This window comes from Aythya marila (assembly GCF_965140915.1).
Source record: "Aythya marila genome assembly, chromosome: 4".
Lineage (NCBI taxonomy): Eukaryota > Metazoa > Chordata > Aves > Anseriformes > Anatidae > Aythya > Aythya marila.
The window spans coordinates 74,413,154-74,430,057 of record NC_139045.1 but is presented as its reverse complement, the minus strand read 5'-3'; the positions used below and the strand labels follow the sequence as shown (position 1 = coordinate 74,430,057).

Sequence of the window (16,904 nt, the reverse complement as noted above, 5' to 3'; positions counted from 1 at the left end):
TTGCTCGGAAAAGCAGCATATTGGCATGCTTCTTGTCTCTCTTTGCCAATATGAGATGAGTTCTCACCAGCCTCTTCCAGCTGAAGTATTAAAGGCTGTGGGAAGGGCTCAGCTACTTAACGTGTAGATAGAAATGAGAAGTGGTAACTTCAGGCAAAACAGCTTTTCACATGCTGCTGTCCATCCGTTCTTGCTGACTTGAAGGGCTTTAAATAATTTGCAGCAGATGTCTCCACCGGGAGACCTCGCAGCTTGGCTCTTCCATGAAAACTGCAAAGATCTTGTTCTGTAAGCATGATGCTATGCAGGGGAATCCTGCAATATTGATACCTTTCGAGTGTGATCAGTGAGTCAGTGTGATCGGAGTCGCAGCCTGGTGAGCTGGTTTTCTCTTCCTCTACAGTGATGCAGTGGGGTTACAAAAGGAGCTTGAAGCTTCCTCTTTCTCCAGCTGTTGTTAGTCTCTTACTGTATACAGAGACTTTCAGATTCTCACTTACAGGTTCCTTTCAGTCAATGCTTCCCATAAATAAAAGCAGCCCCCTTCTGAAGGTTTCTCTTGAGATATTCCTTGTTTTTTTTCTTACATCTGTCTAGTTTTCTGTGGACTTTGGGTGGAGGAGGGAAGTGGTATAACTTGGTTAGTAGGCAGGTGAAGCAAATATTCTCTCTCCACCCCAAATCCCATGGACCTTAGTGCATCTCCCTGGTCACCTGTGAAGCTGCAGCCCCTTGTCTTGTGGTGTTAAGTCATGGTAGGGTGAAGAGAACCAGAGTGATGATTGAGCTCCCTATTAATATTAAAATAAGAGGTTTGATGGAGCCCTGGTTAGGGGTAGCTTTGTATTGTCAGAATTAATCCTTAGATAACACCCTACACATCTAAACTAGGCTTGGCCTCGGATCTCAGTTTGAGGTAGGGAATCAGCTGCAAACTTCCCCATTATGTGGGGGAGCTGGCTCAACTATTTAGTGGTGGTGATGGATGCTTTTAGCATTGACGAATGTGTTCATGGAAGGAAGCCTGAAGTGGCTGATGACCTTTCTCAAAGCTAAAGCCCTGCGTGTCTTCTGGAAAGGACATTTATTTCCAGGTAAATGTGCTGTTTAGGGTGGCGTCATGCTGAGAATTGGTAATCCCTCCTGGGAGAAGACCGGGGAAGTCTGAAGGTTTTTCAGCTGACCCTTTAAGCAAGAAGTTAAAACAAACTGTCTGAAGTGACTTGTTTTTCTTTGAAATCCTCCTGAAGGCAAGAGGTGTGTGTACTGATGAGTTCCAGAAGTGTCCCCGGAGCAACAGCAAAACAGTACTGGAGGAAGGCTTGAAAGTGCTGGGGACTAGGGTATTGCAGCACAGGCTGGCTGAAAGGTGCTGAAGGTACCTAGGATGTTCTCCTCGGTACTTACCGAGTAACTAAATGTTCCAGATGTGCTACCTGAATTGACAGACCTAAGAGGTGCCATCATTAAAAGGCTCAAAAGTGATTTTTTGTCTGGTTACTCTTTAAAAATTGAGTTGCTTCAAAATAAGTTCTAGTTATAATACCAAGACACCAGGATGTAGAGAGCTTTACTGGAGGGAAATCACAAATGCTGAGGTTTGTAGTCAAAATTCCCATGCTACCCACTCGTTCGAAAGCTACATTTTGCTTCAGTAGAAGGCTTGTGCTGCAGAGCTGTTTACTTGGAAGATGCCAGTAGCAGAACACTTTAATCGAGTTATCGAAGTATCCAGAGAATGTGTTTTTATTTATAATCTGCTAATATTGCAAGGCTCAAGAGAGCTTATTACTAACCTTAAAACAAGAGAGTTAAAATGGGTTATTAGGAGATCTGAGAGGCATCCCCTGCAGGAATTTAATAATGGAGGATGGCATGGCAGGGTTTTGTCTGTTCCTTTTGTTGTGAAATGCAAATGTAAAAATGGTAAGAATGTAAGAAATCAGGAAGCTCATCCACTTTTTGTCTGATGCTTCCCCCTGTGGATCACTTCAGTCCTAAGACTGAGCACCTTAAGCTACAGCAAACTCGAATGTCCTACTGGTTAAAGTACTCTGAGCTTCATATACCTCCCCCCAGTGGCTCTTTCCAAGTGATTACAGTGGCTTCGAGTCAAAGGGCAGTGGCTTCCTTTTGAGATCCAAGCTGTTATCCCCGAGTCTAGAAAAATAAGCGCTGCTTTCCACTTTGCAGCACTTCACTGGGTTTTGCCTTTAAATTCAATGCTCATGAAGATGAGAAAACAAGTGTTTTAATGTGAAGGAGGAACTACGTGGTGATGCTCTTAATGCCCATCCTATTTATTTAATGGATGTCTTTGTAGGGAGCAAGGTGGGGTGGTGGTTGAAGTTTGGAGTAAATTAACTCTTAAAAATACTGAACTTATCAAAAGAGCTATACCCTGTGCTTTTGGACAGGTAGGAGGTAGCATCCCTTTGGATAAGGAAAGCAATTGAAGAGTCTGGTTGTCCTTGTAGGTGCTGGATGAGAAAGAGCCTGGAGAGTGAGGATGTAGCCCTCTTCATCAGATATTGAAGGCATGAGAGGCAATTTGCTGTGGTGTATATCTTAGCTCCTCAGGGTAATCTGTTCCAGCTTTGTCTATAGAAGCCTGTCCTTATGTCTTGCTGAAACTGCCTTGTTTGGATTTTAATTGCTGAAATCTAAACAAAAAAACAAACCTGGGGGAAAGAAACTATATAAACATGGCTTTGCATCTGATGGAAGTGGCATGGGGAGAAAAATCCTGCCCTGCAATAACAAAATGCTCACCAGCATGTAGGTCTGTTCCTCCAGCCTGCAAAGGTGCAGGGGCTGATTTTACTTCATGGAAACAAGTCTGCAACTCCAGACACACCCTGGAGCATTTTAACATGCATCTCTAATGTACCTGAAGGCTTGTCCAAGGCCAGGCTTCTTTAAGCTAAGCAAATGAATTAATTACTGCAGTGTTTTGTAGCTACCTCTTGGATGGGCTTTTGAATTTTAAGGACTGGAGGGAGGTGAGCTGGGAAGAAATGCTGTTTTGTCTCAGGCTTTGGGTATGTACCTTCTTGATAGAGGAAAGATAACTCTGCTATGATGTTAGTTGTGTGCAACTCAAACCCACTACTCCAGTCTTCAGGAAAACATGACTAAGGAGCCAAAACCTCATTAAAATCCCAAAAGCCTTGTGGAAGGAGAAGCACACAGAGCTTGCTGGCGTGTTTTGCCTTGCTGACTGCTGCTGAGCATCTACTGAAGCACAGTCTAGCTGGTTCTAGCTGGTGTTGCTCTTAGCTAGTAAGCCACAAATATAAGCAAGGCTTGCTTGTGCCAAACAGCTTGGAGAAATGTGGGGGTTGAAAGGGAAAGGTGATGTATAAGGAGAGTTGCCCTTCTCTCCCTGAAATGTCTCCTTTTATTCTGTGTGGTTAAATTGGATGGATCTCGCTTTCTGTAGATCCTCTGAGATGCAGATGGTGTAGCCCCCAATTTACCCTTCCTACCTCCACTTCTGCGAGCACGTTGACCTTTAAGCTAGTTCCATAGCTCCATGTGTGTCTGTTTTACACTTGTGTAAACACCCCATTGCCTTTTACCTCCTGGGCACGTTCCCTACCATGCTTGATGTCAATGTGCGTAGCCCCTTCCGTGGGGGATGCAGCAGCTTCTGAAAAGGCTCCGCCACCGCTGTTCTGAAGCCCAAATCCCATTGGCACTCTGGGATGATATTACGTAGGGAGAAGGCAAATTTCCAGGGCTGAACTTCAGCCAGGACATAGTAGGGTGAACGCCCGACTTTTTTTTCCTAAACGTGCCATTGCATCTTTAATTATAAGGTTAAGACCTTTATTTTATGACTCATCTGGAAAAAAAAAAAAAACAACACAACACAGCACCTCAAAATAATTGCCTGAGCATGTTGCCTAGGGGACTACTGCTCGTTTGTGACTCAGAGGAGCGAGTGCCACCTAATGAAATGGCACTGGTGCTGTAACACTCCAACCTTGCTCTTTTCATGCCTAGTCCAAGCAATGACCAAGCCTATCTCCCGTGAAGACACCAGGTCAACCCAGGCAATGCTGCAGATGGGTGTTCCTGGTGAATAAAGCACTGGGTGTTATCTGACCTGTAGAAATAAGTGTGTTCAGCTAAAGGAAAACCAAGTGGCCTCATTCTGCCTACCGAAGGATGAGCATGCTGCTTCAGGCTCCCTCAGAAGCCATAGTAGATGTGAGGGATTGATATACCATCCCAGGGGAGTGCTGGCCTCTGTTCCTTGGGTAATCCGTCTGCCTAGGAGGACTTTGTTTGTTTCTCTGAACTACGTAAATGCAATCATTACACAATAAGAGCCTCTTTAACAACCTTCCTTTGATCATTAGCATGCTAATCAGCCTGGATGGCTCTTCTCCTTCCCTTCCAGGTGGAGGGAAACAATTGACTCGTTTAATGGGTGCCCCTTGGCCACGGTGCGTCTGTTCCTCCGGCCCATTGTTCTGGGATGAACTTGGAACATTGTGTTTCTCTCTTGGACCAGACACTTGAATTGCCCTCGGATTTGTGTGTGTTTTCTTAATAGTCATCAGGGTGTCCCTCCAGGAACCTGCGCAGCTAATGCTGTCTGCTCTGAAATGTCTGAGCCATGCTGAGCTGTGACAAGTGTTAGGGCTGGAAGATGCTGTCGTCAGGGGTGTGACTCGTATCCGCCTGGTGCACAAAGGCTCCCGGTGGGCCAGGATGAATTGTAATGCTTGAAAATGCGACACCCTAAAGGGAGAGGGGAAAACAAGTGCGTATAACCTGTAAGCCAAAAGTTATGGGGTAGAGAAAGGGTCTTTGGGAAATAATCTCATACCTCAAACGAAAAAGCAGGAAACCTAATCTGCAGAACAATAAAGCAGGCGAGACCTCTTTCCTTGTTGGCCCAAATTCATCCCAGGCTTGCGTAGGTAATGTTTGATTAGCCTAATGAAGTGGGGAAAGACAGAGCAAACCTATTCCTCTTTCTGATTGCATTTTGGCTGGGAAGCTGTGAATAGAGAGGCAGCATCCAGGAGCTGCCTTTGCAAGGGACTGCTCAGGTGACCTGTAAGGCTTGAAATAGACCTTTATCAACTGGCTGCTAAAACAGGGCATGCACCTGTGTTTGAGTTGGAGTTGGTGTTTCCAGCTCATGCAGTCTGAGTTGTCAAATACTGCTAGTGTTATAAGCAATCAGCCTGGGTTTGGCTACCAGACTTTGATTGCACTTGAAAGCAGGTGCTCCTGTGCTGTACGAACATCTTGGTAAATACCAAACTTCCCAGCAGTAATTGCAGAACTGACTTGCTAACAAATAAAACATCCCATGATGAATGAGGGACTTGGTCCTGGTGCTGCTGTGTTGGTGGATTTGCTCTTGGTCAGTCATCTCCCACTTGTGGTTTCCTTGCAAGACCCTCTTGGTGCAAATGGTGCTTCCTGCAGGACCCCAGCTCAGGAAGCAGGCAAAGGAAGGCTACAGGGTTTTGGTGCTTATCTTCAAGTGCCAAGAGCTGTTTGGGGGATGTCTTAATGACTAAGATTGGGACAGGATGCAAAAACCTGTTCTTATCTGAATTGTGTTGTTTTTACTACACAAAACTAGTTCTTTTTTATCCAAGACTGGACTTCGTTATGGCCTATATTTTTAAAAAGGATTCTCTTGCATGCTTAGCATCTATTATTTGTGCATGCATTTGTTTAGGTTCAACAGGTCACTGTGATACAATCAGGCTTGTCCTGATCTTTGGTCTCGCTGTTTTGTGGTCCCAGCCCAGGATGCCTGAGACAGCCTAACTGTTTTCATGCGGTAATTGCAACTGTATGGGATATTCTGGTAAATGCTAAAGTCAATAAACAAAAGGTTAAAAGTTGCCACATCGAGGAAAATTTTCTGCCTGTGGTATTTTGGGGCTGTAATCCAGGCTTAAAGTGAACTTAGCAGCGGGGTGAAGACATTCAGCATCGTGATGATTCTTACATTTCCTTTTTCTCTTTCTAGAGTCTCCACCAGCAGCGATGTCAAGAAATGGATACTTCTTTGAAGAGAGTGGCAAGTATTATTTGACTGACTTATGTCTTGTCTCACCTTATTGGAGTGAGAGCCGTGCTACAGGGTTAGCTGAGAACTCGAAACGGGTGATACAAAATTCATGTAGCTTAAGCAGCATGCGAACACAGGCTTGCATCATAGTTGTGTAATCTAGTACTGGAAGCAGACTCTGCATTTTTATATCCTGTAGATGGTCTAGATATTCAAAGCAGTAAATAATCACCTCATGTTGTCAACGCTGACTATTCTGGGTGGCTCCTTGCTTTTCCAGTTCTCTCAGGATGTTTTCCTGTAATGCAACCTGGCAAGTGCACTTGTTTCCCACTTTTTGGAGTGGAGATCAGATGTAGGTGTCAGATCCCTTTGGAGACAGCCTGTTAAGAGCATCAGGCAAACATTACATGGTTCCAGTAAATGCATCTTTTAGTGCAGAACGTCCCAAGGATTTCTTTTGAACTATGATTAGACTGAGGCATTTAGAAGCTTGTATCATCATCTGCCTTAGCAAAGGTGGCTGAGTTCTTAGATGTGGTACTGATAAGGGCAGAAATAGCATACAGCCAAACTTGAGGTATGGGAAGTTCCAATTTTCTGTGGTTTTAAAGAAATATGGGCAGGAGGTTGTTAGGGAGAGATCATCTTAAGATGTGAACCCAAGACCAGTCCCTGTGATATCTGAAGGCACAGGGTTTCTTGCCCATGAGGAGGTGGTGTAGTGCTCGGAGTGCTCAGGATTGCCAAATGGGGAGAGCACAGGACTAAAATGCTCCTTTATTTAGGTTATTTAGGTCTGCAGATGCTTGTAGTTGTCACAACACTCATCTTCCAGAGGGCCAAGCCTTTAGGTTAACATCTGGGAAGGGGAGGCTGAATATCTGCCAGATGCAGCTGCAGTAGATCCAGTGTTACTATTGACAATCCTTCCTCTGGCACTGGCTCACTCATCTTCTGCCTTCTCTGAAAGTACTATATAAGCCAATTTCTCAGAGGAAAAAGGATGAAACTGGGAGCAAGTCCCATCAGCTCTAGCAAGAGGTCTTTTGAAAAGGTTGGGTAAACTAAAAGAAGGGCAGAAGCTAGTGCTTAAACTCCAGAAGGCTTTATTTCCTTGGTATTTCTGGGTTTCCTAAAGGCATGTGGGGTATGAGGTTTGGGTAGCTCTGCTTCTACCCTCCTTGGATTGCTTGTGTCCCCTTGGGATGTGGCTGGTGCTTTCTTGTGAAGGGGAATGTAAGAGGGTGATCTGGGCTGGAGCCTGGAGAGATGACAAAGCCTCTAGTTCCTGGCTGAGAGCTGTGTAAGGGTTTGCTAAGGGAAAAATACAGCTGCATTTGTCCTTCCCAATTATGCAACAATCTCCTGGATCCACCTATTTCACCCTAAGCCCTCCTGCCACAGAACACCAGGGTAGCTATCTGTCCTGACATCGTATACTGTGAAGCTGCTGAGTGTCCATTTTCAGGATGTAACTGCCTCTAGCAGATGAACTCAGTATCTTCCCTTCCTCTTATTACAGAAAAATATCAAACCCAAGCCCCAGCAGATTTCTGGATGTTCTTTAGCGTACGTGGTTTTTGCCTATCTTGTGTAAAGCTCTTCTTTGAGCTCTGCCTTTTTTCAACTTGATGCTATGGCAGTGAGAATTTTTATTTTCGTCCCAGTTGTATTATCCAGCTCCTTGGTCTTGAAGGAGATGGCACCTTAAAGCTACCAGTAAGGGCTCGATGAAGCTGTGCCTGCTTTTTTTTTTTTCCTGTTATGCTTCTGCATGGATTGGGGAAAGGAGGGATTGTTGCTTGCGAGTTCATCTTCAGCCTGTGTGTGGTATCGAACCGTGTTGTGATTGAAAATACGGTGTATTTTCCTCACCCTTAAATTTGCTGTCTTTCTTCTTCCTCAGAGCCTTCTAGTCATTACAAACTGACCTTTTTTGAAAGTTCACTTGGTGTTGGGTGATGAGTCACCTTATTCTGCCTGGTTGAGCTGAGGGTTTGTGTTTCTGCACAGAATATGCAGGCAGCGTATCCCAGGAGCCGCAAATGCCAATCCCCACATCCCTCTGCAAGGCAGCACCTTGGCTCACTGTAGAAATTCAATGTGGATTTTTCGAGGGGTTGCCCAGAAACTTAATCAGGCCTAGAGGAAACCGCAGAGGAAGAAGTTACCTTTTCATGTCGTTTCAAAACAGCTTGTTTTGAAACAGAGGCTATGTAATCATCAAGCTGTTTCTTTGCACCACTTGTTTGGACCAGCCAGTTCAGTCCTGAGACCAGTACATGCTTTAAAATTCGAAGAAAATCCTATTTTTTTTTTTTTTAAAAGCAACCCTTTCTTTGGTTTCCTTAGCACTTTCCTTAGCACTCTTTTCCCTCACCTCTCAGCTGAGAAATCTCTCCTGATGCTGTTGCCCTTTGCACAGCTGGGCTCTTTCCTTATCTCCTCCTGAGATCTCTCATACATATGGTTTTCAGTATCCTTCGTAATTAGGATGTTTTTGTTCCAGGCCATATCTGAGGCTCTGTTTGAAGACTGTGTCTTGCCAGCTAACTTTTTTTTCCTTCTTGTTGTGTTCTCAATAACAGCTGCAGCAGTGTCAGACCTTAAAAGTTGAGATTTCAATTTTAGCTTAAATCATTATATGAGGGGTAATTGCTGCACCAACACAATGCTTTGTAAGACTTGCCTGGATATTTGCTGTTCGCAAAAACTTACTGTGGCATTTAATAATTTGTAGTTCTGTTTATTAGTCACCGAGGAGCTGGGAAAAGCCCAGGAAGGATTTTCTAGCAAACGGATGCTAATATATGACTACTCTGAAAGCTCAGAGGGTTTTTTTTATAGCCTCCTGTCTGATAACTTCTTAAATGGCTAAAAATCTGGAAAGTTGATCAAAGGAGCCCATGTATTTAGTCACAAGTTACAAGTTTCTGGTGTACTGCAGTTCTCTGCTACTGCTGGAAGAACTAAGCTGAAAGCCATGGCTGTGTTCTTCAGTGCATTGCAGAAGGTAAATTGGTGTGATATAGCTGGCAGGAAAAAAAAATCTGCCTAACATCTTTCTGTAGAGGCAATATTAGGATGAAAAATGAGGAAATCAGTTCATGTCTGCCCAGTTAGAAGTTTTTCTGATGTGAAGTGTGGTGACAGCAGGTATGTGTGACAGTTGTTGGCCACATTTGGTTTTGATTCATGTATTTCATCAGACTTAATAGCTGTCTTCTGACAACAATATCTCACTGGAAATCTGTGTTTTCTACCCATTCTTTTATGTCTGGATTGAGCCTTTTTCCACAAACAAAAGAACCAAATCTGGCATTGTGCAGTAGTACTTTTTGGTGCGGACTGTGCGTTTAAGTCGCTTGAATCATCAGCAAGGTTTTTCTTAAATGAGGTTTGTTCCTGGCAAATTCAGGTGACTAATGAGATTTCGTAGACCCAATCCAAAGCTGAAGATAATGGGAATCCAGATGAAATGTGGCTCTGCAATACATGTTCAGAATAACTCACCAAACTCTGAACTGTTCCCTGGCTGTCAACCTCCTGCACCTTCTTTATGAGGAGATGGGGGTGATGAGCAGCCAGTGCTCACTACAAGTCTATTAGCTCTAAAGGCATTGCTATTAGCTGCAAATGATTAAATTCTGCTGGTGTGTGATGAGCTGCTTAATTGGTGCAAGAACTTTCTATGATAAGGCACAAAACTGGAGGCTTTCTAGTTCCTCTTGCAAAATCCCACGGAAGGAGTCGCAGCGTAGCGTTGGGGATATCTGAATTGTTGCATTGTTTTTAAAGCTGGCTCAACAGATATTGCAGCATAAATTTTGTCTTCCAGAGCGAATCCCTTACTGCTTGGTCTCCTCTGACTTATTAATTGGTTTTGCTGGCACAATAAATTGCAGTTGTGCTGAAGGGCCCCAAGGCCCCAGTCTGGCTTGGGATGTTTGGATATATTTTATCTACTTGCTTTTGTTTTTCAGTTCGGTTTGGTATGTGTGGTGTTCTTGTGTATTTTTTTTTTAGACTCATCTCTGTCTTGGAATTGTTTGCCCAACCAGGAGATTAATCTTAACGTCTTTGTGAAACAAATTCTTTCGCAGTGGGTTTCGCTGATGAGATGCCCAACTTAACAGCAGATGATACACCACTGCTACCTGTGGATGGGGAGACTGAGAGGAGGGTCTCTGGCAGATGTATTTCTGAGAACTGTCTACCAGGAGGCCTATAATAAAATGAACACTCCTGATTTCTGTGGGTTCTGGTACAGAACTGAAATTCCACGTGCTGCTGTGTTTTTTAAAAAACAAAACAAAGCCCCACTGAATTACTTGGATTATTCACAACATTTCCTAGAAATCTGGCTGCAAAATACAATACTGGAATTAATTCAAAAGTGCCTGGGTGTTTTTTTTGTAGCAGATCAGTCCTTTCAGTTCTGTTATGAATTATTACTGAAGTGGCAGGGGAAAGTTTATATTTCCATCTGGCTCTTCATGACAAAAGAGGGACTCAAAATAGGGTTGGAAACATGCAAGTGAAGTTATGGCTGGCTGGTAGTGTTACCTCAAGGATGTGGATCTTGTCTCAGCAACTCACCGGCTGGATGCTTTCTACCTTTCTAACCAGATGAAATTCTGGTTTAATTTGTGGCCTTGAAGCACTCAAAGCTCAGGGTTGACATTTTCACAGCAGGTGGCCGTTCATGCACAGAGCTGTATCTGATGGGCTCCCAATAGCTTCTCTAGAGCCAAGAAGCATCACCAGCACATCCCCAGCTATTCTGCTTCTTACAAGCTACCTGTGGAGGGGCTGGAGCTGGAAGATGCTTTCTAAATCTCACCTAAACGATCCAGAAAAGCCATTCGTATACCTGTGCCAATGAATAGCATTCAGCTTAATAAAGGAGGTTGTCCAACACAAGCAAGGGAGGTAACATTTGGATGCATCTTGCCAATTTGTTGTCAGAAGGCCTCAAGCAGTCCAACAACACAGCCTGTGGACAACCCCCTAACCCCCAGTAGCCTTCTCCTGAGCTGGCATAAACTGTCCGTGTGGCTGCCTGCCACTGGGTAGGTAAATCTCCCTAGGTTGAAAATAGTGAGATTTGCCAAGGAATACCTCAACTGTGAACCGAAGGAAAAAGCTTAAAATTCTAGCAAGCATCCAGCTGTATACAGAGCTGCTTTATTTAATCAATGGCTTAAATTTTTAATTTTGGAGACAGCCTCGCAAAAAGTGATGTGATAGCAGCTTTTGGAGACTGTTGCTCTGTGGCTGCAGCGCTAATTTGTCTTGTCGATGGCATGGAGTAATTTGTTAGGAAGGAGGAAATCTTTCGTGATTTGCTTTTCAGACTCTTATGAGTTACCAAAAAAAAAAAATCTGAAAATAAGCTTTGAAGTTTAACCTCAGCATGAAGATATAAAATCTAGGCAAATGTTTACCTAAAAGCTGCTCTCTTGTTCTTGTCTCAGATGAATTTCTGATAAGAAATTATGCTGAAATCTGCCTGTGATGTGTGACCAGAAGCTTGCCTTGGTTAGTGTGTGTACAGGATGCTATATAGATCCTTGTTTCTGAAATACTGTGCGGGCTGGAGAACTGGTAATGCTTGTGCAAAGTGCTTCTAACCCTCTCTGCATCCCTTGATAGCTTTATCCCTGCTAATATTAATCAACTGTAAGGTGGGCTACCCTTTGGAGGCGATAGGAGTCCACGTTTTTGTGTGTTGTGTAAAGGTCAGTATGGAGGTGGAGGCTCTGTTATTAATAGAGTTTACTTTTGCACTCAACACAGGGAATTTGGGTGTTTTCTGAGAGGTGGGATGAATCCACAAACCTGCAGTGCTCAGGGAGCAAAGCAAGCCCTCTAACTTTCAGCTCAGGCTGATTACTGTAGGCTAATTAAAACCTCATGCCTTTCTTGAAAATTAGTGTCTACTGTTAAATGAAAATCCAAAGGATTGGAGAAAACAGACGAAGCTCACTGTTAAACTCAGACTGAGACCTTTAACATGGTATTATGGCTGAGCACTGGGATGCTTGAAGAACCAGACCTGATTTTAGGGTAATGTCTGTGTCTAAGTTGATGTCCCTTTATTTTTAAAAGCTGTAGAATGTATATTACTGCTCCTGTTCATCCTTCTACAATTAATCCACATTTCCTTGGAGAAAGGCGGTGCACATAGTCCTTGGCCCACTCAAACAAAAATTAGCAAACTCCTCTGCTTGATCAAATACAACTGCAGCAGTGCTGGCCATTTGGCTTATGTGAAGCTTATGGTTTGAGACACTAAGGGTGAGGCCAATGGTTGGGTTTAGTTCTGAATGGATTAGGATCAGTGACAAAAACATCTAAAGCACTGGAGTTAGAAGGCAAGTCTTTGACAGGAGCACAGTGCACACTGCTAGCTACTCTGGTAGGGTGACCAGTGCTGCTTTACAAAAAGGACTGTCCTGTGACTTGTTACCTTCTGTGCCTAGAAATTAAATCATGAAACCAAATCATTTCAGCTTTCTTAAATGAATTTAATACGACTGCCTCATCTTGTTAAACTACCGATTGTGTGAACCCAAAAGAACTCATTTAATGGAACTTTTTGGCTTTTTGAAGAGATCTCATGGGCAGGGACAGCTACTGCTTCAGAAGAAGGGCAGATGCCATCCCAGTATTCTGGAAGCTGGAGTTTGATTTGGGTGAAGGAATTGACTTTGCTGTGCAAACAGGTGCTTGTCTGCTTTTCCAGGCTTGTAGTTTAGGCAATTTTGGAAGTTGAGGATAAAAATCAGTCTTTCCAGAAAAGCTGCTTTGAGAGTTTTTAGTGTTAAGGATCACATATGGCGTATTCAGAAATAAAACTTTTTGCAGAGATTTGGCAGAAGTAAGCAACTCTCGATAAGCTTTGATCTTAGCTAGATTGGTAGAGTAAAATAGAAAAACTGTGGATGTGTATCTTACTCTCATCTATGCTACTGCTGTCTAAACAGTAGCAGCAATCTATACTGAAACAAAACTTTCCTCCTGTGTAATACACACACGCCTAGACTGTGCAATGTTTGGGTAACAGTAAAGCAAAAATTCCCAATTTTCCCCCTAAACCCTTCCTTAGCACAGGAAGGCAGGTGAAGCATTGAAACAGAGTTTGCAGTGAGGTGTGAATGGATGCATTTGTACTAACCTCCTGGAGAGTGTGCATGCTTGCAGATGTTGATTTAAAATAACATGATTGGCTTTGTGTCCCCTCTGAGGCATACCTGAAAGGTTATGCTGGGGCTGTGTCTGGCATGAGTCTCGTAGCCTGGCATGTGGGATGATGTCATTAGGAACATAGCTGCTTTTTTCCCAGGAGAATTTTCTGATTAAGACTTTCGGCTTCCTTGGAGAAGCCTGCAGCCCCTGGGCTGTGAGAGCTGCTCCCACGGAGCAATTAAGCTTTTCGAGGGAACATGCATGGTGTTGGAGTTGTGCTTTGTGATAACTATTCCTCCACTGATTTTTATTGCTGCAGGTGCTGCTTAGACAGTGGTGGGAGAGGTAATGCCACCTCCACTTGCTGCAGCTCAATTCAGGGCTCTTCCAGTTCAGAGCCCAGAGCTCTTAAAGTCCAGATAAAAAAGCAAAATATCTGCAGGGTAAACACTTCATGAGAGGGTTGATAGAAACAGAACTGGGGTGGTGATTGGAGTGAAGTTGAGGCTGGGGATGGGTATTGAGATGGTCCTGGGCCCTGCATGATTTACAGGGAGACTGAGGAGGAGAATTAGGATCAGTGATCCTTTAGAGGATAATGTCAAGAAAAACTGTAGCTTCCTCCTAGCCATGCTATAAAATGCAAAGGTGGCTTATTTTCCTATTCCAAGTGATGAGCTGAGGTGCAGAAGGACTTAACGTCAAAGCTCCTTCTGGCTGCACACCGTGAGGAGCAGATTTTGTTTCAGTAGGATGATGCCTGCTGTGCTTGGCCTTGTGGACTTCTTGTGACTTTTCATTTCTGTCCCCTGTGAGATGGGTCCTGTAGGGCTGGGGGAAATAATCCTGTGACCACAAGGTGCTCTTCAAGGTACAGGAGGGCTGTGCTGATCTTCTCAGCAGCCTTTGCCTTTCTACCTAACTCTAGCCTCAGGCTCAGCAAAATCTCATTTCTGTATCTTTTCTGTAGTGGTTTTAGACTGTTTCAGGCTGCAGTGGCCTTTCCTGTGCTCAGGGGTCTGACTCACCCTGTCATGTAACTCCTGGCATTTCAGCAAGTGCTGCTTTCCTATGAAGATAGCAATCTGCAGAGATAGAGACGGGGTGTCGAGGTGCTGCTTTGAAGGTCTTTAACTCTTCCCCAGCCAATTTAAGGCACAAAAGGTGTTTAATTACATCCACTGAGCAACTACTAGCACAAGCCACAAAGCACCAGAGTTCTTCCATATGGAAACATGATCAATATTTTCACAAATTATGCAATGGCCGCATCAGATCCTGCTCCAAACTTCTGCAAAACACTGCCAAAGCTTTCAGAGAAACAGAACAGCTTCTGCTGTTGCTTGTGGCATCTGCCACCCCTCGAGGAGCAGGGGTGGCACTTGGCAGCCCTTAAGGTGATGAGGGGAAAGCAGCTGCTGGGGCTGGAGGTGGCTCTCAAGCCCTGTGTCCACAGGGAAGGTGCATCTGCCATGCACGCCGCTCATCTCCTTGCCTCAAGGAGACCCTGTGCTTGACAGGTATAAGTTGCTTGCATTTTAAAATACCTGGCAGGCTTAAGCAGATGAATTCAAAACAGCCTGGGTTGAAGCCTTGAGGTGGTTTAGTGATAAAGCAGACACCTGCCTGGGAGTGCAGTTCCTGTACAGCCCAGGTTTGGGATTATTTGCAAGCAGTGTGTTTTGTCCGCCCCTTGCCCAAGGGACAGGAGACTCGGCTGCCTTTTGTTTTGCTCTTTCCTCCCCTAAGGAGGGAGGAACTGAGGATGCTTCCCTTGCCAGAGTCCTCACTGACCTCTGCCCAGCCCTGTGATCTTACTCCACCCTTGCCCTTCTTCCAGCTCCTGCACATTTTCTCTCCCATCTCTAGCCCTTTCTGCTTTCAGGGCTTACCACTATTGCTCTCCTATCAAGCCAGTTGCACTGGGATTGGGAAACAAATGCAGAAGTTTTAATGCCTGGCTCTTACCTATTTGTTTTGAGATGAGGTGGTGAGAAAACTAAATCTCATGCTCTGTGAAGTGTGCTTAAATGACTGTGTGCTTCCTGTCTGACCCACTCCTCAGGAAAGATGAGACGCAGACCTGTTGTGACATCTTCCCTGGGATTGCCATCCAGGATATAGCTGAGATGGAAAAGCCAGGATCATGAATTTTGGCCCACCTGTAGCTGTTTTTGTGTTGCAGGGCTGCCTAAGCTTCTTGGTATCAGGGGTGTGTCAACACCAGTGGGTGCTCAGCATGGGCGAGGAGAGGTTATGGTGTCCACTAAGTGTTTTGGAGGAGCTAAACCCCAGGTTTTGCACGTTGCTTGAGGCTGAAATGCTTGTACAGGAGTCTGTAGTGCTGGCAGGCAGCCTGCCTGGCCCTTGTCTGTCCCTCCAGGGCACAGGCTGCCCCTCAGTCCTGGTATATCTGCCAACCCTATTTCATACCTGATGTGTTTGTCTCCTATGCTCTCCTTGTCCCTCTTCTTTCTGGCTGTTTTGGGCAAATTTCCATTGTGCAGGGACAGAAACAGCTGCTTGAGCTCCAGCAGCAGCAGAAGACAGAGCCCTTGGTGCGTATTACTGGCTGTCTGACAGGCTGGATGGGGACAGCAGGAGCTTGAGTGCTTTTTGAAGCCTTGAGAGCTGTTCAGATGGGACCGGTTCATGCTTTCCACTGCTGAGCAGGCAGATGGAGGCAGAGGTGGAGAGGGATAATTAATTAGATTTTTTTTGATAAGTTTTTAACACATCAGAAAAGTGGCTTAGAAGTCACGTGAAAGTTTGAGCCTCTTTTGGTCTTTGAGTCCTTCCTTGGAAGATGCAGAGCAGTGGGGATGAGCCTGTGTCGGTGCAGGGCTCGCAGCAGGAAGCGCTGCAGCCCCTGTCCTGCCTCACAGTTCCTGTTTGTGGCTTCCCTGCTCACAACTTTTTTTTTTTTTTTTTTTTGCAGTGGTGAGCTGTTGGCTCGAGATCCCTCAGACTGTGTGCACTGTTTTTAGCTGCTTCTCTTGGTGCTGCTGCATCTACATTGGCTCGTATGAAGCTTTAAAAAAAGCCATCAATATTTTAGGGTTTCTATTCAGGCTTCTGCCTTGAAGCTCACCCTTTTCATTCTGCTATAGTGCCTAAAGCAAGCTAATGAAATATATCCCTCCTGCTTCAAATTAGGCATAAAAGACTTGTCAGAAGATGGGTAGGAGCTGCTGAATAATCCTGGTAATGTAAAAAATTGATGTTCTATAATGTCCCTAATTCTTCTAATTATACATGATACATGAGCACACCACAAGAGTTTTCCAGCTGCTTCATAATAAAATGTTGCAGTGAACCAGCTTGCTGTTGAATGTGACTAGGTTAAACTCTAATTAGAAACGTTGCAAAAGGGTAAGGAGTTGTCTGCTGTAATTAAGAAACTTGTCTCTCTCTCTCTCTTGGTGCTGCCACCTTCTGTGACCTACTGCTTGGCTCTGTGGGGAGCGACAAGTCTGTCTGTCCATCTGCATTGGGTGTCTCCTTGGAAACCTTTTTTTTTTTTTTTTTTTCCCCTCTCTGTTTTAAATTGCTAAAATGCAAGCACAGCAACCACCCTGCCAGTGGGTGAACACACAGGGTTTGGCCGGGGAGGGCTGTGGCACTGTGCTTGCTTCAGGGTCACTGAAAATTGCAAATGTTT

General features: G+C 44.5%; 1 protein-coding gene across 4 annotated transcripts in view; it reads left to right on the top strand.

Moving 5' to 3' along the window:
* The window catches only part of SLC4A11 (solute carrier family 4 member 11), a 102,257-nt gene that overhangs the window by 17,179 nt on the left and 68,174 nt on the right, over positions 1-16,904 (top strand). For all 4 annotated transcript variants that reach the window (XM_082759763.1, XM_082759762.1, XM_082759761.1 and 1 more), the window contains exon 2: positions 6,008-6,058. In XM_082759763.1, coding sequence (XP_082615889.1) covers positions 6,025-6,058 — 34 coding nt within the window. In that variant the 5' untranslated portion in view covers positions 6,008-6,024. The remainder of the gene's footprint in view (positions 1-6,007; positions 6,059-16,904) is intronic.